This window comes from Gambusia affinis, linkage group LG23, assembly GCF_019740435.1.
Source record: "Gambusia affinis linkage group LG23, SWU_Gaff_1.0, whole genome shotgun sequence".
Classification (NCBI taxonomy): Eukaryota; Metazoa; Chordata; class Actinopteri; order Cyprinodontiformes; family Poeciliidae; genus Gambusia; species Gambusia affinis.
The window spans coordinates 2,817,650-2,841,154 of NC_057890.1; the positions used below are offsets into that span (position 1 = coordinate 2,817,650).

The 23,505-nt window shown below is 41.3% G+C and overlaps 1 protein-coding gene across 1 annotated transcript in view; it reads right to left on the reverse strand.

Annotated features, from left to right (window-relative positions):
• Positions 1 to 23,505, reverse strand: part of camk1da (calcium/calmodulin-dependent protein kinase 1Da) — a 61,989-nt gene that overhangs the window by 21,064 nt on the left and 17,420 nt on the right. The window contains exons 2-3 of the mRNA XM_044108301.1: positions 9,188 to 9,319; positions 2,367 to 2,441 (exon numbers count right to left, since the gene is read on the reverse strand). Of these exons, the coding sequence (XP_043964236.1) occupies positions 2,367 to 2,441; positions 9,188 to 9,319 (207 nt within the window). The remainder of the gene's footprint in view (positions 1 to 2,366; positions 2,442 to 9,187; positions 9,320 to 23,505) is intronic.

Here is a 23,505-nt window from a genome sequence, read left to right on the forward strand (position 1 = left end):
TAGCTCGGTCATTCTCCACTACCTTCGGGGGTGTTTCCCACTTTGATCTTGGGGGTTCCAGTCCATATTCTGCACAGATGTTTCTGTACACTATGCCTGCCACTTGGTTGTGTCGTTCCATGTATTCTTTCCCTGCCAGTATCTTGCACCCTGCTGTTATGTGTTGGACTGTCTCAGGGGCCTCCTTGCACAACCTACACCTTGGGTCTTGTCTGGTGTGGTAGATCTGGGCCTCAATTGCTCTGGTGTTTAGGGCCTGTTCCTGGGCGGCCATGATGAGGGCCTCTGTGCTGTCCTTCAGTCCAGCTTTTTCCAGCCATTGGTAGGACTTTCTGATGTCAGCCACTTTGGTTATTTGCCGGTGGTACATCCCATGCAGGGGCTTGTCCTCCCATGATGGTTCCTCCGGCACCTCAGCTTCTGTTCCCCATTGTTTGAGACATTCACTGAGCACATTGTCTGTTGAGGCTTTGTCCCTGATGTATCTATGGATCTTGGATGTCTCGTCTTGGATAGTGGTTCTCACACTCACTAGTCCTCTGCCTCCTTCTTTGCGGTTCGTGTAGAGTCTCAGGGTGCTGGATTTGGGGTGGAACCCTCCATGCATTGTTAGTAGTTTCCGGGTCTTAACATCTGTGGCCTGTATCTCCTCCTTTGGCCAGCTAATTATTCCTGCAGGGTATCTGATTACTGGTATATATATATATATATATATATATATATATATATATATATATATATATATATATATATATATATATACACGTTGGAGCTCCATTTCTTTTTTCAGTATGTATTTTTGGCATTCTAAAATTCACTTATTGTAAGTATTCTGTTGGATTCATCTGTTTCCCCCCCTATGAACTGAAATGGTGCCAGTTTCTGTCTTAAGCAAAAGAAAAATTCCAACAGCCTCATTTTTCAATGTTTTTCTGCAGCGTCAATACCCACCGCTTACCTTTGACGGGGACAAAAATGAACATGGCAAGTAATAAAGAAATGCAAGTAAGCCAGAGGGAAAGCACGAGGGGATAGAGATGGAAATAAGGTGTGAGGAATAAACAGGAAGAAGAAAAGCAATGAAGTGAAAGAAGGGACAGATGGTGGGAGACAAGAGAGGAAAGAAGACGTAGAGATGGAAGACAAAAAGATACGCTCTGTCTCCGACTGTTTAACTACAGAACTTTAGAGCTATTCATTGGAAACATCCGGACATCAGAACATGTACAACCCTGATTATCTCTCCGATAGTGGAAAATCCGATCAGAAAACAACAGCAGCCTCGGTTATGAAAACAAAGGAGAGCACGCATGGATCCAAATGAAAGACTCATTCATTAACAGATGACAGAGACACAATGATGGACAACAAAACATTCTGGGTTTTGTTGTCCAGTGATGCATCATTTGATTTTCTGGTGGACGCTGCATTGACCCTACAGTGTTCTAACGCAAGCCAAGACATTCTGGAAACAGGTGGGAAGATCCGCATTAGAAACGGAAATACTCAGTTAACTGTGTTTAGCATTGAAGCTTATCAGCTTAGCTAAAGCCACAACTTTTGGAGGATCATCAAGAGAAGGACTTCAGGTGATGTAACAGTTGGCTGAAGGAGTGATGTAAACAAATTTGATTTGTATCGTAAGGACTGTCCGAGTAACAGAAAACGCAACAAGTACTCTAGCAGAAACATCCAATGAAACGGTCAGTGAAAGAACCCGTCACTCTCAACAGTCAGAAAAGACATAAAAGAGAAAATTTCCTTCCATCTAATCAATACGATTGCAAAAAGATCATAAAATTGCCAAATAGTAGAGGGAATATTCAATGTGAAAAGATGGGTCTGATGAGGACACAGCTCCTTTTTGAACAAAACATATTTTTTGCCTATATTTACCCCTTATTGTGAGGGCGGACTTCTTGATTTTATGAAAGGTGGCGTTGGAACCCAGACATGTTGTGGCTGTACTGATAATCTGCGGACAATGACTTGTGAACAGCTACGCTTACATAATCCTCAGACGGGATTTCCACCTGAACTTGATAGAACCGTTTCCAGCTCCAGTGCCAAACCACCAAAACAACTTCTCCTCCTGCGTAAGCAGCTCTAACCTTCTACCAAAGGTTGTTAACCAGACGCAATTTTATCTTTATTTTCAACAAATCCCTAAATATCTAAATGGGACATGCTTGCAATGTTCCTCAATATAAATGCAAAGGAGGAAACAAACATGGGTGCAAGGAAGTTTCAGTCATGACTAAAACAAATAGAAGAGCCTTTTATTACAGCTCCACCAACACACACATGAAGTGATTGCACCACCTCAGAGAAAACACACACCAAAATGAGGATGAAGTTTAACTCACAGCTGCATGATTAGGTAGAGGTGGTCCGGACTCTCATAGATGTCCTCCAGAGCAACGATGTTTTCATGCTTGATCCTGCAAAGCAAACACAAACCAATAGTAAAGCTCTATATTCCATACGATATCCGTCGAATTGTCCTCCTTACGCTTGTACAAGCTGCTAAAGACTTCAGTGGTTCACCTAGAACTACAATGTTACAGCTCAGATCAAACCTTGCATTTGTTAGAATGGCCCAAAGTCCAAACCTACATCCAATTTGGAAATTGTTCCACAGCTTGTAAATTGCTATTTAAAGAAGCTCCCCATCCAAACTGACTGAGCTCGAACTTTTATACGGAGAAGAAAGAGATAAAATTTCTAGATGTGCCTATTTGATAGAGAAGCAGCACAAAATAGCTGTAGTTGGAAGTAGAGCAAAAGGTGTAGAACGTACAAAAAACGAAAACTTTTCTAAAAGATATTTTTCTACACATTTGCTGAAACACAGCTTGTTGTGAACACATGCCCATGGATGATGGCGGATAAACAGTTTTCCTGTAACAGTACGTTGCTTCTCCACCATTAGCACATCGAGCAGCGAGTACAGGATGTTGATTGACAGCATTAAGACCTTCCTCCTGGCTGTGATTAGTTGAAGAAATGCACTGCTCCCAACAAAAAACAGACAGCAATAGTAGCTCAGGGAGGAGGTGGAGGAGATTGATCTTTTCACAGATTATCTCTTAGAAAAATGACATGGTGACAGTATCAACATGTAAAACAATTTTTTAAATAAGAGATACTGCAGCTTTAAATGTAGATTGTGATTTTGTTTTAAGCTGAAATCTTTCTGCACTTTCATTCTTTTGACTTACGCAGCTAGCAAACACTTTGAAATCGGAATAAAAAATCTGTTCATCCTGGATTCATTTCCTCAAACTTCCCTCCCTCAAACTCTCCATGATTACAGCAGCATGATGAGGGTGTTTCAAACCGTTCTGTGTGTGTATGTGGTGCACATTCGTTACCCTAATAGCTTACTGCTGGTAAAATCACGACTGAATTTATGTGGGCGCATGGTTTGATCATCTTCTGCATTGTAAATAGAGGTATTCCCTCAGGCATGACATGATAACCCAAACATTCACAACAAGTGCTCAGGTGAGGCATCTACCACCTATTACAGTGGATGATCTCTGTGGCAGCAGGCAAGCAATGAGCCACGAAGCTAAGACACGACTCACACACACACACACACGCAAACGGGTCCAGGTTGAATGGGGATAATGCATGGATTTAAGTCCTGCAAGGGATAATGAAGAGCTACAGACAACAGTCTGGGTATAATGGCAGACCAGAGTCAGGGTCCATTCACAATAAGCCTCTTGTACATTTCAGGCTCCATGCTGCTATGAGCTGCTCTTATTCATGGATTCCTGTAACAGCTGTTGTGGCAGAGCTTTATATTTTGTTTCTCTCTCGAAAAACTGGCATGTTAGCACTTCCAAAATACGCCTGACCATTTGTTTTGAAAGGAAAGTTACAGCCTTGTCATGTCTTTCACCTGTTTTCTTCTTGGGACTTCTTGGATAAGTATGGAAATCAAACATGTCCTGATTGTCGAGTGGAAAGAAACAAACCCAACAGTTGGTTCAGAGAAAGTCAAGACCAAGAAATCTCCTAGGAAATCTCTTAAACCCCACATCTACACCATTTGTTTGATTCCAATAACTCTCCTCTCTTTGCCTCGGTAGAATGGATAATTTTAGCTATTCAGAGATCTTTTAATCTCAGTAGGAATGAATCTAGTGCGTCATGACTTCTGGATGATTACCGACTGAATTACTAACTGATCCCCAAGTGCTTGGCCAATGAAGGAGTCATTGGTTGGACGTTCAATCCCCTGGAGACAATTCTCTTGACAAATATTTTGAGAAATTTCTCACCAGGAAATAGATATCATTATGTCTGCTTTTGGTTCATTGTCCTCTACTTATCTACAATCAAGTGCCTGAGGTAACAAGTCCATGATGGAAATGTAAAGACCCTCCACTTAGTGACTCTCCACCTCATTCTGTGGGATCCCAAGTCCATATCTGGCCAGAGCAGCACTCATGCTACAGCAGCCAAGGTCCAAATCTGTTTATTCTTCTCCCATTACATCATACTACCACTCGTGAGTAAAAGACTTTGATACTTGAACACAAACCTTGGACAAAGGAATTTTTGTAAGTCACAACTAAGCCATAAGTCTATCCACCAAGTCTTGAGTCAATTCTAAAGTTAAGACATGACAGTGCCAAGTCGAGTCCCATGGCAAGTCTACCAGACTTGACTCCAGTCTTAGTCAAATATGGTCAAATTTAATCACAAAGTAAAATTATGTAAAATCAAGAGTGTATTCTGTGATTTTGTTTTCCAGAACAACCACCAAAAGGAACTGAACTTCAAAAAGAAAAATGTTCTCAAGGCCAATTGGCTAAGGACCAAATGAAATTATGAGTCATAAGCGTGAAAGTTGAAGTCACGTCTCAAGTCTTTTGGTTTGGATCCACCACAGTGTAGAAAATGAAATTATGGACCCCGTTATGTAAAACCATAAACATTCATAGAATTTGGTTGTAAAGTTTGAGAACTCCTGATGTAGTGAGCCACTCAAGACTCTAAATGAATGACTGTGAATATTGATATAGCTATTATTTTCCTTTTTAACACACGTAGAAAGATGTCTAAAGACATGGTTTAACTTTGTCAACAGCGGGTAGTTTGATTTTATTTTTAAAAAGGGAAGCTGAACATAATGTAACATGGAAAAGGTGAGGGTGTGTGAATATCTTCTGGATGAATTAAATTGCACTTTGTGTAAAATGTAAGTAAATCTGTCTTTGTTTTTGAATTGTGTGTAGGATTCATGTGAACTAATTTTGGACCATCTTGAAATCTTAATGATTAGACATTATTTGGCTCTTTTAGCCTTTTAAATTGCCTTGAGATGAATGCACTGCATTGAATTAAAAAGCAAAGCTTTGTCCTTTATAGAGTAAAAAATAATATCTGCCTGCTTCGAGCTGTAAAGAAATCCATTAGGTTTTCCAAAGGCGACCCAGTGTCTTACACTGCACACAGGAACACTCTCAACAGTTTGCAGTAATAACATCCATTTATCGAAATGAATGTCAGCATCTCTCGCTCTCTTATTACTATTGGCAATTACAATTTTCTCTAATGTCCCTCTGCAGAGACAAATTAGTAACCTCAGCATATTTAATTGCATCATACTTGTCTTTTGTCACAGCATACACAATTGCATCACTTTAATACTTCTCTATGATTGCATAGAGAAGTGCCTATCTATACCTTTCATTTACTCTTTATCTCAGTTGGACTAATAATGAACCCTGACAACCTTCTATATCTCTACATCAATGATTTTAGTAGTATTTGTTGGATAAGGCAATCTTCTTAGGAAGATGTCATCAGAGCAACATTTTACTGTAAGTCTTTGATTTGTAACCCAAGATAATTATGGGTTGCTTCTAGTATGAAAAGTGAAAGTATTAGAGCTCATGAACTGAACCTGGAACAATGCCGTGGAGACAGATAGGAGTCATAGTGTTGGCAAAGTACAGTACAGTCTTTGCGAGGCCCATCATCTCAACCCCAAGACTCAAGTGGTAGATTGCATTGGCTGTGTTACAGAGGGGACAGACGCCAAGGTGCCTCCTTCAGGTTCAACTCCTCTAAAGACCATATTTAGCCTTTCCTAGCATTCCTTTGACAGTTCTTTGGTCTGTCTATAGTATTGGAGAGGTTGGAATGAAAGAAATAATTTCTGCTGAAAGGTATTTTTTTAAGCGGGGGTCATTAGTACCAGCAGTCGATTGGCTGATTGATTGATCTGTGTGCCACGTGAATAGATAACGGATCTACTTGAGCCAAAATGTCCCCTCAGTGACTCTCAAATTATATATATTTTTTTTTATGTATTTCCGGCTGTTATTGTTACACTAAAGTAGAACCACAATAAAATTACACACACACACACACACACAATCATAGGAAAACATTCAAAATCAACAAGGAATCTAATATTTTCCCCAATGTATCTGGTAAATAGGTCTGATGCATACTTACAACCCCATGCAGACACAGCAGAGATGTGTGTTTGGATCCCTATAACTCCTAATCAATACAATCAGGTTTATTTATAGAGCACCAAATTACAGAGAATCCAATCTCATGGCACTTTACAAGGTCCAATTCAAGCCCAGTTATATGGGTTTAGATGAAACTCAAACCAATCCAATTAATTCCAATCTTCTGCACACATTTAGAAGGTCCATACAGTTCAATATGCTCAATTGTAGCTTTAATCAACTTGTGAAAACCTTCAAGATTTATTAATACATGTTCGTGATACCAGCAAAATACATTTTTCATCGGCTTCTCTTATTTGAAGCATATAAAGGATGAAATAATTATTTCTTCTCACAGAGTGGAATCTTTAAACAGTGATTTGAAAGATTTTTTTAATTTATATTTGATGCCTTCGGGCTACGAGTGAAAAATAAACTCCTGTCTTTGAAGGTGCACACATTCTACACAAAAGCAGAACAGCTTGCGTCTGGCAGAGTCAAACCGCACGACTAAAGACCAACACACACTAGCAGCATATGTGTCAAAAGATAAGCTGCTCTGCATGGTTTTATCCATCCACACACAGACACACACACACACACACACACAAATATGAGCTGCGCTCAGGCGTTCGTAATCGGCGTGGCATTTGTGTTGCTGTGTTGCTTCCCGGCATCAAGCTCAAAAGCTGAAATTACACATCGCATTGGCGTTGCCTTTGAGGCCACTTTCTGCTGCTAACATAGACATCTTCTGTCATTACGGTGCCACCAGGATGTGCAACAGGCAGCGGCTGGTGTGACCGCGGTGGGACTGGTGGTGAGGGAGAGTCGTCTTTGTCCCCAACACTCAGAGTGTTCAGATCCACTATTGTTCTCACAGCTGAAGTGGGAGATATGCAGCCCTAATTGGAGGTTCGGAAGGCGTGATGCGCCGTCCATTCACAACTAACAGATTTCTAATATGAGGCCTGAATTGTTCCCACAGCTATTCAGGTTCATTGTGCAAAAACATGACACATATTAAAATGACAATCATTTATTTAATTATTTGTTTGTTTAATTAATTTATAGTTTAAAATGAACATGTTGATAGAAACAAAAATTTTGAATGGAAAGGAGTAGTTGGGAGAAAAAAAAATCTGCGCAAGATCCCTTCTTGCCCAACGAAATCCAAGAAGCTGGACTTCTGCCATCCAACTTCTTACTGGATAGCAGAAAACTGCTCAGTGATGATGACTACTATTGGTTTAGGTGTAAAGTTGTCAACATAACATATTACATTTCTAAAGTACACGTTATATATAAAATAAAAAGGGACATTATTGCTATTAATTGTCAACACTACAACAACTAAATAACCAGGGCAGAAAAACTAATGTGAAAAATAGCGAGGGAGAGCTGTTCTGCTAGCTTGACTTTGACAATATTAACATGTAGATGTGATGTGGAATTGGGTGTGTTTATGTTCAGTAAAAAAACATTTTTAAAAAACAGGCAACCCACACACACCAACTCTTTGACACATCATCAGTAGAGCAGGTGTTTAAATGAGCTAATCAAGCACTGCTGTGTTCAGACGATCACTTATTAATAATCGCAAAATAAACATAATACTGTAATGTTCTGTTCTTTGTGTTGGAAATGTTTGTGTGTTTTGGTGTTGGATTCTGATATCTTAGTGGAGTTGTTGTCAGTACATTGCTATAGCAACAGGTCTGTGTGTTGTGTAGCCAATACAGAGAGCGAGATAAAAGAATAGTAAGTGGGTTTTAGTTGTTCTTCAACTGTTTGTTTTCTTTCTAATTTGATAATACCTACATCTGCAGGTTTCATTTTGTTAATGGGGCTGTTCTACCACGACGGCGCGGCTATAGATGGCCAGCAAAAGAATCGTCTTTTCATCCTCCAGCATTGTGCGCATTCGCAAAATATCCAGATGTAAACAATAACATGCAGCATGTCTGTAATCTACCCCTTCTGTCAAAAGTCAATTCACGACACCATAAGCAACCAAGCATAACTCAACCAGACATATTGATGAATCTTTAAACACAGAAAAGGCAAAGTATATGCAAAACTAATAATTACAAAAAATATATATAACATAACATATTTTTAATGATTCAGCACTCTAGTTCATTATATTTTGATAAAATATTAGATTTTATTATTTTCAGTAAAACATTTATCTCCTTGGTTTCGTTAGACAGATTTGGTCCACTTGTTTAGTTCTGACTTTTTCTTCTGTTTTCTATAAATATCTTAATGTGTTTAAACATAACTTGCAGAACATAATAGTCCAGCAAGTCGTGAAATTCCATTCATCTCAAGTTAAAGAACAACAGACTTGTTGGCTGTTTTCTGCTTATAAATCTAATGGCTCTATTTTTTGCAAAACTAAAAGAAAATTTACAAGTGTTTTCTCCAAAACTTCTGTACAACAGGTCAAACATAATTAAATAGTAACTCAGTTTTCTTTTATATGATTGTGTTTGCGTAGCTGCACAGCCCTGGTGTGTGTGATGTGTGCTTGAGCTGTGGATCGTGACCTGGGGGCTAGGGCTGACAGGGGAGGGGAAGGATGGATGTAAAGATGGATGTATGGAGGCGGGGGGGATTTTGCGTGGAAGTAACAGAGGAGATCCACAGTTGCCCCGGTAACCAGTAGCTGTGTGTGTGTGTGGCGGTGTGACTCCGCTCACCTCCTCAGCACGGCAATCTCGTTCTCGATGCTGCTCTCCTTCCCTTTCAGCGCCTTCTTGGGGATGCATTTGACGGCGAACATGCGGCCGGTCAGCTTCTCCTGGGCCAGGACCACCTCTGAAAACGCCCCTCTGACGGAACAAAGAAAACACAAACACACTCCGCTTCAATCTCACGCTTCATGATTTCAGCTATTTTCTCCTAAAGATGCAATTCGCAACGAGTGCAATGTTTATCCAGTCATCAAAATATTCTGAAAATTGCACTGCTGTGTGAATGTGACACTTTCAACTTTCCTTTCTTGACGACATAAAGGAACAGCACCGGCAGTAGGGCAAACATCTGTGTTTTTCAGCTCTTAAAATCCCTTTGTGTGTGTGTGTTTTGTGAATGTGTGTGTGCGCGTCATGTCGACAAGCGGGGCGATGAATGAAGATGAGCCCATTGCGAGTTAATCTGCCTGAAGCGAGTGCTGCCTCCTTTGTTGATCTGCCCTCAGACTCGATGAAGTATCACAGTAAACATGATGCATGTGCCCTCATCTCTTCTCGGACGTCCTTGTTCTTACGTCTGTTCGGTGTATTGGCAACCCGCAGCAGGAGAACATCCAGACTGCAGGAATTCAGCTAACAAGCTAACCCGGGCCCTTCAATTTCCATGGTAGTACACATATGTGACACTAGACTGGTAAAAAAAATATGGCCTCTTGTGTTTCGCTTTGTTCTGAGCGTCTGGAGGCGTGGACTCTGATGAGATTTGAAACAACTGGATCTGATTCTAACCAATCATTAACGTTTAGCCGTTATGGCTGTAATGCGTCAGCTACACTGTAAAATGTAAAAGTAAAGTGTACTCAAAAAGAAAAGTGACCTGAACTCATTCCAGCTTAGTCTGTTGACTATACTAACTTAAACTTAGCAAAGACAACTTTCTACTGAGGCAAGTAATCAAACTCATCAGCAGCAAGTAACCCGAACTTGGAGTTATGAGTGAGCAAAACGCATCTGCATAACCAGCAAAAAACTCGACATCATTCGGCAGCTCTCGTTGAACGCACATGCGCATTGGACACTGACGAGTGACGACGTGTTTGAAAGAAACGCCAAACTGTCAACAATACGGCGGTTGCTGCAGCTAAGTTTTGTCACGGTAAGTCCCACTGTTTTTTTAGCAAAATTATATTCGTTATCTCGGCCATATAATTCATCCGTAAGTCCAGGTTTTGAGGTTAACTTTATGTGTAATGATTTAGCGATGCCTAGGACTAACGTTAGTCTAAAAATATCATGTTTATTTAGTGGCAACAAGATGGAGCGGCAGTGCAAAAAGCTGTCCGGCGCATAAAACAAAAAGGAAAAGGGATAAGGATAAAGATGTTGGCGGGTTAAAAAAGCCGCTGTACTGTTATAGAAGGCTTATGATGAGTAGACTGCCATAGGTGGGACAGCTGTAAACTGTAGGAGAAGCAGCCGTGATGAAGAAGTGTAGGGTCACCAGATTTGGGTTTCTGAAAAGGAGGACACTTTTTTTGTTGGCGGGGTAGAAGGACACACATGCGCCCGGGGGTGGAGATGGGGATAAGGGGGTGGGGGGTAGAACCGCGGTAGCATTAAGAAATCGTAGCACATATGTGTAAATGTGCTACCGATTTCTTTTGCCATACAAAGAAACCTGGAATGGAGTAGTGGAACGGAGTGGCAATGTAATCACAATGCACTGTAAGCTATGTAATGTGTTTTGAGGCAGTTGACCAAAATCCCGGACGATTTTTAAATTCCCCCCGGACATTTTTTTAGGTCTGAAAAGTAGGACATGTCCGGGAAAAAGAGGACGTCTGGTCACCCTAAAGAAGTGTTATGTTGATATGTAATTGTGGTGTTGCTTCTATTGTTGTTAGGACTGCGACCCAGGCGTGTCTCACACCCCATTGGGATCCTGACCATCATTCCTGAGGACAGGCAGGCCTCCACTGACTCACTGCACCTCCAGTCTTCAAGTACTGCCATCATTTTGGAAGGAAGTCTTGTCATGAATGATCTTGGGAATCTTCCACATGCCATGTTTTTGGACTTATTTATACTCTGAATTTGGAGTACCTCAACAACTGAAGTACACCTTTGACTTCATCCAAAGGGTGCTTCTCTCACTTGGACATAAATCCCTAAAACCAAAAATACAATCACTCAAAAATCTTCTGATGCAATGAGTGAATGTGATGTGACATTATGGATCAACGTTGATACCTTTACCCTCATTGGAAAAGTGATTTGTATTTCTTGTTTGATTCTTTTTTTGTTGGAGAGAGCATCATTGCATTTGCAGACTACTAAATGGTTTTATGTTAATGAGGAGAAACATTACTTCACTTCACTACTTCACTATTTACTTTATCAATGTTATGATAAATGTTGGGCTCTAGTATTGAGAATTGAGTTTTTGTTTCACACCAGTCAAGAAAGACATTTAAGCAGGGATTCTCAAAGTTTTAAAGACTGAGGGCCATTTGAAGGATTCAATATTAGATTGAAGGCTACCCTAGAAAAAAAGTCGTGTCATTTTTTTCCCTAAAAAAGTCTATGGAAAACTTTGTTTCCAGGTTAGTGTGTATGTAACCACACTTGAGAACCTTGTATTTAAGGTAAACTTGTTTAATTATTAAACATTTTTTTCCATTCAAACTGTTGTCTGTTGGCTCTTCGTTCCAATAACTTAACACTTTTGGTTCATCTTACTTGAACATATCAAGGCAATCGGTTTCCTGATATTTTGCAAGTAATGTGAACTCTTAAACGTGTAAGTATAACTTATTTTTATGAGTACTGCTTAATTGACATAACTCACAATTTGAAGTAGTCATAATTGACATTTTATAGTCAACTTTACTAATGATTTTGAGTTAACGGCACTCAAGTTTACTGCCATTGCATGAGTTGTCTGAATGAATATTTTACAGTTAACCCAATTAATGATTTTGAGTTAACGGCACTCAGGTTTACTGCCTTTATCTGAGTGGTCTAAACATAGTTATTTTTAGCAATAACACCTTAAAATGAATTAGCTACTTTACTTGAAGATTTTGAGGCAATCGGTTTCCTAACTTTTTTTAAGTAAAGTGAACTTATTACTTTTTACAGTGTATGCTATGAAGCTAATCAGATTTTGCGCAAGCTGAAAACAACCATCAACCACTGAGATGTTGAGCTGAACAATATCTCCGTCAGCAATAAAAGATCTTAACCATTCCTCATACTCACACCTTTATTGTTCAATGTTGGGAAAGGCGGCCAACACAGACCAGCTGGCCAAACTACAACCGTACATTATCCTGGTAAAAACCAGACCCTTGTTCTGCGCTTTGCGCTGTATAAAGATTCTGGGGTTTCGGTTATCGAGAAACGATTGCTTCCTGGAGGTTTGGACTCTGTTGAATTTTGAAATTTGTCCATTATGTATGTAATGTACCAGTTCGACAATATGAAACTTACTGGAAATTACCTGCATTGTAAACAACCATTCTTCACCACAGACAGAAGCACGGAGCCAAACTAGGTGACTGTTGATGTTAATTCAATATTAGGAAGCGTGGCCAACATGGACTGAACGGCTTTGTGCGCTTCCCCTGCTACCATTGCTAAAACTCCAGCCAGACTACAATTCTAAATTGACACCATTGTTCATAATTTCTCCATCTGTTCACTGATTGGCCCAGTAGAATTTCTACCAGAGGGAATCCAAGTAAACGGGAGAAAGCCCAGACTGTAATAAGATTTTAATCAAGTGAAATAGCAAATAGAGGTGTAGCGATACAATAATCTCACGATATGATATGATATTCTGATCATGATACGATATGTATCACAATATTTGGCAAACGATACACTTCAATGCACTTTTACGATTTTCTGAAAGATTTTAGAAGGACAGAGTGATTTTAGTGACATTTTGTGTTCCATAGACTTGGATTTAACTAACTGAAAACTGATTAAAAGCACCAACTACACAATACCTGATTCTGATTGGACAGAGTCTAACAGTCTATAGCTGGACAAAATGAATCAAAGATGCAATGAGAAAATTAGTTTCTGTCATTTGATTCATGTGGATTTGACATAAAACTCAAAGTTACCACAGTGATCCAGGAGCTGAGTGGGGAGATTATCAGCCTCTGTAGACTCTCAATATGCAAATGATTGCACTTATGTTTTTCTTCTGGACATGCTGTGGCTGCATTTTGGAGTAAAAAAAAGTATTTTGGATTTTATTTTATTGTGAAGAGAACATTAAAAATGTTTGTTAGGATTGTGTAGGAAAAATGTTGATATTTTTTATAAATACAGTGTTTTGTGGTCAATATTATTTCACCATTTTATTAATGCGAGTTGCCAGTTTGGATCAGGCTTCCTATCAAGCTATAAGAATGATAGAAAACATGCTAACAAAAAGCCTCAGACCTGCAGCCCATAGGCGGTTCTAAATACAGGCTAACAGAAGAGGCTCTTTGGCTCAAATATATTAAATTAAACTGATGAGGATGGAGAGATTTTATTTTATTTATTTATTTGTTTTGCTAAATATGGCATTTTTAACATTTCATCAGCTGATGAAAAAGGCTAATATTTATACTAAGATTTTACTAGAAAGAATCCAGCTCCTCATCTCAAAATAACCGACTTCCAAACAAAAAAAGAAAATCCAATTTGATTTCTTGAACTGTAAATTTTAGGTATGTCATCTGTACATTCTAATGTTTTGGGGGAGATTGATATGATATTATGTCTCTATTTTAGAATACTGGCAGACTGATAAAAGATGAGACGGGAGGAAAACATTCTGATATAACTGAATGAATGAGGAAAACAGAAAAACTGACAAAGCTGGAGAGAAATATGAAATATAAACATATTATTTTATTGTGTCTCATAATATTGTATTTTAAGTGTTTCTCTTTAATATCGCCTGTGGTCTTTCTCAGTTTCTCAGATAATCTTTTCTGCCCTTATTCTATTCAGACCTCTATGATCATGTGGCTTATGGCTCTTCACAACTAGCAACGGTTGCTAAGTTGACTCAACCTGCGTGGATGGAATCTGGTCAGTTATGACCAGATTCCGTCTGGTCATAACAGATCACTCTGTGATATGACATCACAGAGTTTTATCTGGATTTCAGGCAACAACTCTTTCCTTCTGCTACTTTCTTCAAGAGAGACAGCTGGAGTTTGGTGAGAGATTGAGATAGTTTGCGGTTTAAACAAAATAGTTATTTAATTGTCCTAGTTTGCACATCCAAGAAGCCATGAGCCACGTAAAGAATCCAAAGCCCCATGCATTCCCGGTTTTTTCCGGGGACATGATTGCGCCGATGATTGAGAAGTTTTTTTGGTCCATGTCATTGGAACAGACCCTGGATTTGGCCATGGGGAAGCCTGATTGCAACACCAAGTCCAACACCAAGTCTGTCTCTCCAGATTTGGAGAGATGTTGTGCAAGAATGTTCTGGCACCCGACCTTTCCCCTGCTCACCTGCAAAGTAACCAGGCCGGAGCCCAAGACTGGGGAAAGTACCTCTGTTAGGATAGGTAAGGAACAAACAATTTGATTAAGAGTTCGTCAGAAATGGAGCAGATGATGAGGTCAAGAGATCTCTAATTAATCCAGGAGATCAACTCCTAGTACAGCAAGAAGCCATGAGCTTAGTAGTACAGCAAGAGGCCGTGAGTTTAGTGGCACGGCAAGAGGCCGTCAATTTAATAGTACGGCGAGAGACCGTGAGCTTAGTGGCACGGCAAGAGGCCGTCAATTTAATAGTATGACGAGAGACCGTGAGTTTAGTGGCACGGCAAGAGGCCGTCAATTTAATAGTATGACAAGAGGCCGTGAGTTTAGTGGCACGGCAAGAGGCAGTAGGTTTAATAGTACGGCAAGAGGCCGTCAGTTTAATAGTACGGCAAGAGGTTTAATAGTACGGCAAGAGGCCGTGAGTTTAGTAGTACGGCAAGAGGTCGTGAGTTTAGTGGTACGGCAAGAGGCCGCGAGTTTAGTGGTACGGCAAGAGGTCGTGAGTTTAGTGGTACAGCAAGAGGTCGTGAGTTTAGTGGTACGGCAAGAGGCCGTCAGTTTAATGGTATGGTAAGAGGTTGTCAGTTTAATAGTACGGCGAGAGGCCCTGAGTTTAGTGGTACGGCAAGAGGCCATGAGTTTAATGGTATGGCAAGAGGCCGTGAGTTTAGTAGTACGGCAAGAGGTCGTGAGTTTAGTGGTACGGCAAGAGGTCGTGAGTTTAGTGGTATGGCAAGAGGCCGTCAGTTTAATGGTATGGCAAGAGGTCGTGAGTTTAGTGGTATGGCAAGAGGCCGTCAGTTTAATGGTATGGCAAGAGGTCGTGAGTTTAGTGGTACGGCAAGAGGTCGTGAGTTTAGTGGTACGGCAAGAGGTCGTGAGTTCAGTGGTACGGCAAGAGGTCGTGAGTTTAGTGGTACGGCAAGAGGTCGTGAGTTTAGTGGTACGGCAAGAGGTCGTGAGTTCAGTGGTACGGCAAAAGGTCGTGAGTTTAGTGGTACGGCAAGAGGCCGTGAGTTTAGTGGTACGGCAAGAGGCCGTGAGTTCAGTGGTACGGCAAGACGCAGTAGGTTTAATAGTACAGCAATAGGCCCTGAGTTTAGTGATACGGCGAGAGGCCATCAGTTTAATAGAACGGCGAGAGGCCGTGAATTTAACGGTATGGCAAGAGGCCGTCATTTTAATACTATGGCGAGAGGCTGTGTGTTTAGTAGTACGGCAAGAGGCAGTAGGTTTAATAGTATGGCGAGAAGCCCTGAGTTAATGATACGGCGAGAGGCCGTAAGTTTAACGGTATGGCAAGAGGCCGTCAGTTTAATAGTACGGCGAGATGCCCTGAGTTTAGTGATACGGCGAGAGACCCTGAGTTTAGTGATACGGCGAGAGGCCATCAGTTTAATAGAACGGCGAGAGGCCGTGAATTTAACGGTATGGCAAGAGGCCGTCAATTTAATACTACGGCGAGAGGCTGTGTGTTTAGTAGTACGGCAAGAGGCAGTAGGTTTAATGGTACGGCGAGAAGCCCTGAGTTTAGTGATATGGCGAGAGGCCATCAGTTTAATAGAACGGCGACAGGCCGTGAGTTTAACGGTATGGCAAGAGGCCGTCAATTTAATACTACGGCGAGAGGCCGCGAGTTTAGTAGTACGGCAAGAGGCCATCAGTTTAATAGAACGGCGAGAGGCCGTGAATTTAGTGGTATGGCAAGAGGCCATCGGTTTAAGAGAACGGCGAGAGGCCGTGAGTTTAACGGTATGGCGAGAGGCCGTCAATTTAATACTACGGCGAGAGGCCGTGTATTTATTAGTACGGCAAGAGGCAGTAGGTTTAAAAGTACGGCAAGAGGCCGCGAGTTTAGTGGTACAGCAAGAGGCCGTCAATTTAATAGTATGGCAAGAGGCCGTGAGTTTAGTGATACGGCGAGAAGCCCTGAGTTTAGTGGTACGGCAAGAGGACATCAGTTTAATACAACGGCGAGAGGCCGTGAGTTTAACGGTATGGCAAGAGGCCGTCAATTTATTACTACGGCGAAAGGCCGTGAGTTTAGTGGTACGGCAAGAGGCCATCAGTTTAGTGATACGGCGAGAGGCCATCAGTTTAATAGAACGGCGAGATGCCGTGAGTTTAGTAGTACGGCAAGAGGCAGTAGGTTTAATAGCACAGCAAGAGGCCGCGAGTTTAGTGGTACTGCAAGAGGCCGTCAATTTAATAGTACGGCGAGAGGCCGTGAGTTTAGTGATACGGCGAGAAGCCCTGAGTTTAGTGGTACGGCAAGAGGCCATCAGTTTAATAGAACGGCGAGAGGCCGTGAGTTTAAAGGTATGGCAAGAGGCCGTCAGTTTAATAGTATGGCAAGAGGCCGTGAGTTTAGTAGTACGGCAAGAGGCAGTAGGTTTAATAGTACGGCAAGATGCTGCGAGTTTAGTGGTACGGCAAGAGGCCATCAGTTTAATAGTACGGCGAGTGTCCCTGAGTTTAGTGATACGGCGAGTGGCCATCAGTTTAATAGTACATCGAGAGGCCGTCAGTTAAATAGTATGGCAAGAAGCCATGAGTTTGGTAGTACAGCAAGAGGCAGTCGGTTTAATAGTACGGCAAGAGGTCGTCAATGTAATAGTACGGCGAGAGGCCCTGAGTTTAGTGGCACGGCGAGAGAAGAAAATTGACAAATTCTAGAGAATAATGATATGAATGGTTACTAAAAGTGCAGAACAACCAATCTAGAAATAAAGGAGAACTCCAAGGTCAAGGTGGACTTGATGTGAAATGTCCAAAGAGGAAAGCAAATCATAAAAAGGTGAGCCTGAATTTATCACACAGTTTCTGGGAGAAATTAGACAAAAGGTGCATCAGCTCTTTGGTCACAGACACAAAAATGCTAATAAATTGTAGCTACCATCGTTTTAATTGAGTCACAATTTAAAAGTTACTACTTCTGTTGCTACTGTGGTCTTCTTGTTCATTAACGGAGATACCAACTATGTTATTCATGTATATGCCTGGTCACTTACAAACTATGTACACAATTTGCCCCTATATTTCCAGTTTTAATTTTCTATTGCTGTGTGGAGAGACACGTTCCTGATTTTATATTTGATTTTTAAAGTTTAAATGTGTAAACTTATCTGTCTCAGTTTTTTATTTTAGTTTAATAAATTTGCTTTTTCTTTATCGCCGAGTGAGAAATGTCCCCAGATTTAGTCTTAGAAATCTGATCACCTTAACATATGAGTGTATTTGTTGTGAGACTAACTACTTTTAGTGAAAAAATAAAGAATAGAAAAAAATTCACACCTGATGTCATGTAAAGTAATTCAACAGGTAAAACTAATTAATGGCAGTGTACTTGTGAAACAAATTTAACTTGAGTTTGCTACTGCTAGATACCAGTACATAGTTTATTTTGGTGAATGTAACTGTTCTGTTTCTGTGCGCGTAGGCGTGTGTGTGTGTGTGTGTGTTTCGGCTTCTCCCTCCAGGTGAAAAGCGGCTGCTGGGAATGAACTCTCTGTTTTTTTTATTTTTACATCAATTTGTGCCTCGGCTCGCAGAAAGCGCTGGAGCCAGTCAGAGCGCGGCGCATTCTACGAGCTGTCCATCAGCCGGCAGGCAGAGCCGTGTTCACGGTACCGGCATGCCAACGCAAACCCGCTGCCTGTCGCCGCCCCGCTGCAGGCGGCGCATTTCCGTCTGTTTAGCAACGACTCCCTCTCTCTTCTCACCTCCAGCGCCTCTCCTGCCAATCTCCCTTAGTCTCTCACAAATCTTTCAGAGTGACAAGTGATCATAGCGTCTGTTGCCCTGGGCGATTGAGGTGGACTGTCTGCAAACCGATAAGATTACTTCAATTGACTCATGCGTGCTGACACTTGCCAGCACTGATAAAGGATGTTGGGGTTCTGGTGACGTCAAGGGCCGACAAAACGAGCGACCCGTGCAATTTGTAAGGTACACACACACACACACATCCACACTCGGAACAACACACGAAGCTCGGAGCGTTTCATTCATTACCCCTGGAGAGGGAGGAACATGAATGGGCGCCCTCGGTGGCTGCGAGGCATTCACAGCTGCAGCATTAATCATCACAAGAAGCGTCGCAACCTGTTTACCTTTGCGCATTGTGTCAGGATCATCGTTTTCTTTCTCTAATGTTTGTGTTCCATGATAAAGGAGGCATTTATGTGTGATGGAAAAAAAAAAAAAAAAAAAAAAAAGCAGAATCACAACAAAGCTCCGCACAGATTGTTGTGGTTTCGGAGGCTGGAATTTCACAGTCTGAGTTTTGGCAGCAAAAATGTTTCCGAAGTGTTAGCAAGGAAACAGATTTGGGAGCTGGATAGGTTGTTAGTACTTGTTTTCTTTCTTCTTCTTCTTCTTTTTTTCCCTTTTCCCTAACTAGAAATGTATTCTCTCCAAGGCCGCCAATTTGTTTTGCCACCTTTGCTCAGTTTGGAGGTCAGGAGCAAGGAAATACGACACATTTTTTCTTTAAACACGTTCCAGAGAGAAAATTTCATTCTGGCTTTTATTGTAAACGCCTTGTAGGTGAAAACAATAGCTATGTCTCCATGCAGCTGTCGTGCAAATTTTCATCGAATTTTTAAAATCTCGGGGGGGATGTAAGAAAGGCGTTTCCATTTACTGCCTGATTTTGGAGTGAATCAGCCAAACTATGCAAAGCGATATTTCAGTCTGTGCAGATTTTCTCCAGTATTGTCTTGAATGTCCAACTAAGAGGACAATGCAGACATTTGCAGACACTGCGGTGTCAGCAAATGCAGACACACTGCAGTTGATATAGTTGTATATCAACTATATCAACTGGATATAGTTGATATTCTGGATATCAACTATATCCAGAATATCCAAACTGGATATAGTTGAGAATATCCAGTTTGGATATTCTCAATTCTGTTTTCTCAACACTAGAGGAATATGAACTAAATGTTGCACGCATTTGTAATGGAAACACAGCTTTTCTCTGCAAACGCCAGCAGAGTATTACAGAATAAATCACGCAAAAACAATCAGTGGCCACGGTTTGATAAATGCACTGCTTCCACCTTAAGCAAACATGCCAAGTCGGCACTTTTGCAGCATAATACCTGTCTGCTTTCACACACAGTTTCATCTAGTTCCTGATGCTCCTTCTACATTGCAGCTTATTTTATAAATAAATAACAAAAAACACGCATCATGACACCCTTGAAGGCCGTATTTGTTTGATCGTGTCTTAGAAATCTGGAATTTTATAAAGTTAATGTTTAGTTGCACCCAGATTTGTTTGGAAAAACATGGAATTCTTGATTCATGTCTACATTCACATTGAACAAGTGCACAGTCCATTACTGAACTTCGTCTGGACAAAAATATATAAAATATAGGCTGAGTTAAAGGGAGTCCAACATGTAGTGGAAACTATATTCCTCTCAAGGCCAAAACCATAGCTGATGACGGGGAAAGTAATATTGTTCAGTGAACAATAAGCTCTGATGTGGCAGGGAACCGAGCGCAAACATGAGAGTCATGGAAGATTTAAAAAAAAAAACACTCCCAGGCACGGCCTGGCTAGCCTGCTGCCTCCTGGGATGAGCATCAAATGTCATACAAACAAACTAAAGAGCACATCTGGTCCTCACGCCGTGAAAACACACTAAACAAGTCTTCCCTCTCTATATTAACTCAATCATGTGCATGTAAGCTGTACATTTATTGCTAATTGCAATTAGTAATCGAATATCTCTTTTTCTCATAACTAGACTTTTTTTTGTTTGTTTGTTCAAGAAGCTTCATTTTGGAGTCATCTGAGCAAGATACCTTCATCCCCTCGGCTGCTGCGTCCGCAACATGATTTGTAGAACAGCATGCTCAGTGGACCGCCGGTCTTTCATAAGGCGGGTACCAGAACCACTAGAGAACAGCTGAAACCTGCAACTAGTTGAGGCCCCACCTCTAAAAACGCTGACAGACACATTACGACGCAACGTGACGTCACGCGCGCTGGATCCCCTTTCCCTGCTTCATGTTTTTACCACTAATGTAATAAGTAATGTGACTTTTTTTTTTACCTTGATGTAAAAGAATTTTTTAGAATAATAAAAACGCATTTAAAAAAAAAAAAGAGATGCAGATGTATTTTTTTTCTTCCACTCCCACAGTTAAGCACAGAAAATCCCAATAAATCACACAATTACAATATAAGAAAAATGCCAACGAGGGAGAAACTGCATCCAGCAGCATGCCAGAAGCCCGATCAGAACAAACGTACTTTATTTCAAACCTGAAAGTCATTTGCTTTTGCAACTCCAAAGCACAGGCTGAAGAACGGGCAGGGGTCGACCTGACTGGAGGACGGGCAGCCGACTTCAACATATGTTTGGACTGGCTGGAAGTCCCCACTTTGCTGCTGTTACCTATGGCAACGATGACTGAATTCCCTCTTCTATGAACCTGTGTAATTGTGTCAGTGCTGCTCTGCTGCCGGGGAAAAAAGAAAAAGGAAAAACAGTGTTGGCAGCGACGGCGCGTGCGAGAGTGTTTTGCGATGGAGCGCGTATCCAACAGGGAAACAGTCTGTCTCCGAAGGCACACACATGCTCACACACACAGAGAGACTAGAGACACGTTTGACGTGGGGACAGACAGCAGCCGTCAACGTCAAGCTGGAGATCCATCCACTCAAAAAAACAAAAAGGTTTTGAAATGATCTAATTCTTGTTTGATTTCCTAGATTTTTATGATGTGACTGTGACTCGATATTTCCTGTAGAGAGCATTGGTAGACATTATGCCTCAGTGTCAAAATATGAGTCCAATTATTCCCGATGTTTCAGGTCATCAAAGCAAATGTTAATGTCTGATGAACATAACCAGAGTGAATTCAAAGAGCAGCTTTCAATTGATGGTTTCATTCATTCAAAGAAAGAAATTTATCCAAGCCAACCTACCCTCATATGAAAAGCTGCCAGGCCCCTAAACCTCGTACTGGCTTCTGCCACCCGTACAGGTAAAGACTGCCATCGAGCGTTTGTAATAAATTTTGAGGTATCACATTAGGAAAAGCTGATAAAAAATGGCGAAATGTAAAAAAAAAAAACTACCACTATATCACAGAAAAGGTTTTCGCTTCAGGTGGTTTTAGGCTTTTCTGAAAAAGAGTTAAAGCGCTAAAGGGGAGATAGAAACACATTTGCCAATTAAGTTCCGACATAGCGAAGGCTCCCATCCACTGGTGAGTCTGTGGCTTAAAAGAGGCCCAGAAAGAAAATGAAAACTTTAAAGTACAAACGACCCTGACAGAGGGGAGAGCTGCAGCCTCGAGTGGCCGGTGAGAGGCACTCTAAGCTGGGACGGATGTGGTGGAATGCTCCCATCCAGATCCAGAGAAGGGTCTGTGCCTGACCGGAAGCACAAAACAAAGACATTTTTAAGTCCAAAACTTCACCATGGAGATCAGGACTCTCATGTTTTTGAGATGTGTGGTCCATGCTAGTTTCCGACATCTACTTCCTGTTTATTACATCCATGCGTAATATCAATGTCTGATGAAGTTTTGCTTTGTGTGGCCTGGTTGATTCACTCCAAACCAGTAGATGGAAAGTAGATGCTTTTTAGCCACATTTCAAAACTCCACTTAAATTTCGCATAACAGTTGCCTGGAAACCTAAATAATCGTTTCCATCACAGTAGAGGAAACTCTACTTTTAAGTAAAAGTGTGTCGAAAAAATTGATTCCCATAAGAATCACAACTCTAATTTACCGTGGTTCAGAATGGATCTTGTTCTTTGGATCATTGTCCTGCTGCATAACCCAAGTGTGCTTAGAGTTAAGGTCACAAACTGATGTTCTCCATTAGCAGAACGTCCTAAAGGAGCCGTTCGTGGATTCGCCAATTACAGCAAGTTAGCAAAGCAGACCCAGACCATCACTCTACCACCACCATGTTTAACTGTTCTTCTTCTGAAATGATGAGCTAGCTAAATTCCAGATGTAACCGGATGCATAGCTTCTAAGTCCAAACCCAACTTCAGTCTTATCCTGAATAAGAACTGAAAGACAGAAGACATTACCCAAAGACAACTGGGCAAGAATCTGCTAACATGGCTCACACACGCACACACACGCAGAGAGAGGGGCAGCTCAGCAGGTCTGCTCCTGTCCTGTCAACAATTAGCAGTTTAATCAAAGCAGAAATGGGAGCCGCTGATTGGAGGTCGTTCACACACACACAGTGTCACAGCAAAAAGGCCCGATAATGACTGAGCGTGGACAAGGACAATTACACGGCTCGCGGCTAACGTCAGAGCCCGTATTCACACGCACACGCCGTTATCTTCCTGAGCTCCCAGAATACAAAGCGGTCTACCAGAGGTGTGTGTCGTTGTGGTGACAAGAAGGCTCAGATTTACCGTTTCCCAGGATGAGCTCGAAGAGGGGAAAAACAAGTAGGGGAAACCCGAGGAGGATTGGAAAAATGAGTTGAAGGAAGTAACGGCAGAATGGATTTAAGAGCTTTGGAAACTCGTCTATGTAGAATTGCTTGAATTCAATAGCATTGGAGGAGTGTAACTAGGGGTGTGTCAAAAATCAATTTGCATACGAATCACAATTTGATTATTATTGTTGCTACTTCTCTTTAACAAAGTTGCCAGGGCATTTGGAGAAAAACAGCCACAGCATCACAGAGTCCCCTCTGCACCTAACAATGAACTGATATCCATATCTGCGGCTTAATATCGTCCGATACAATCTGATAA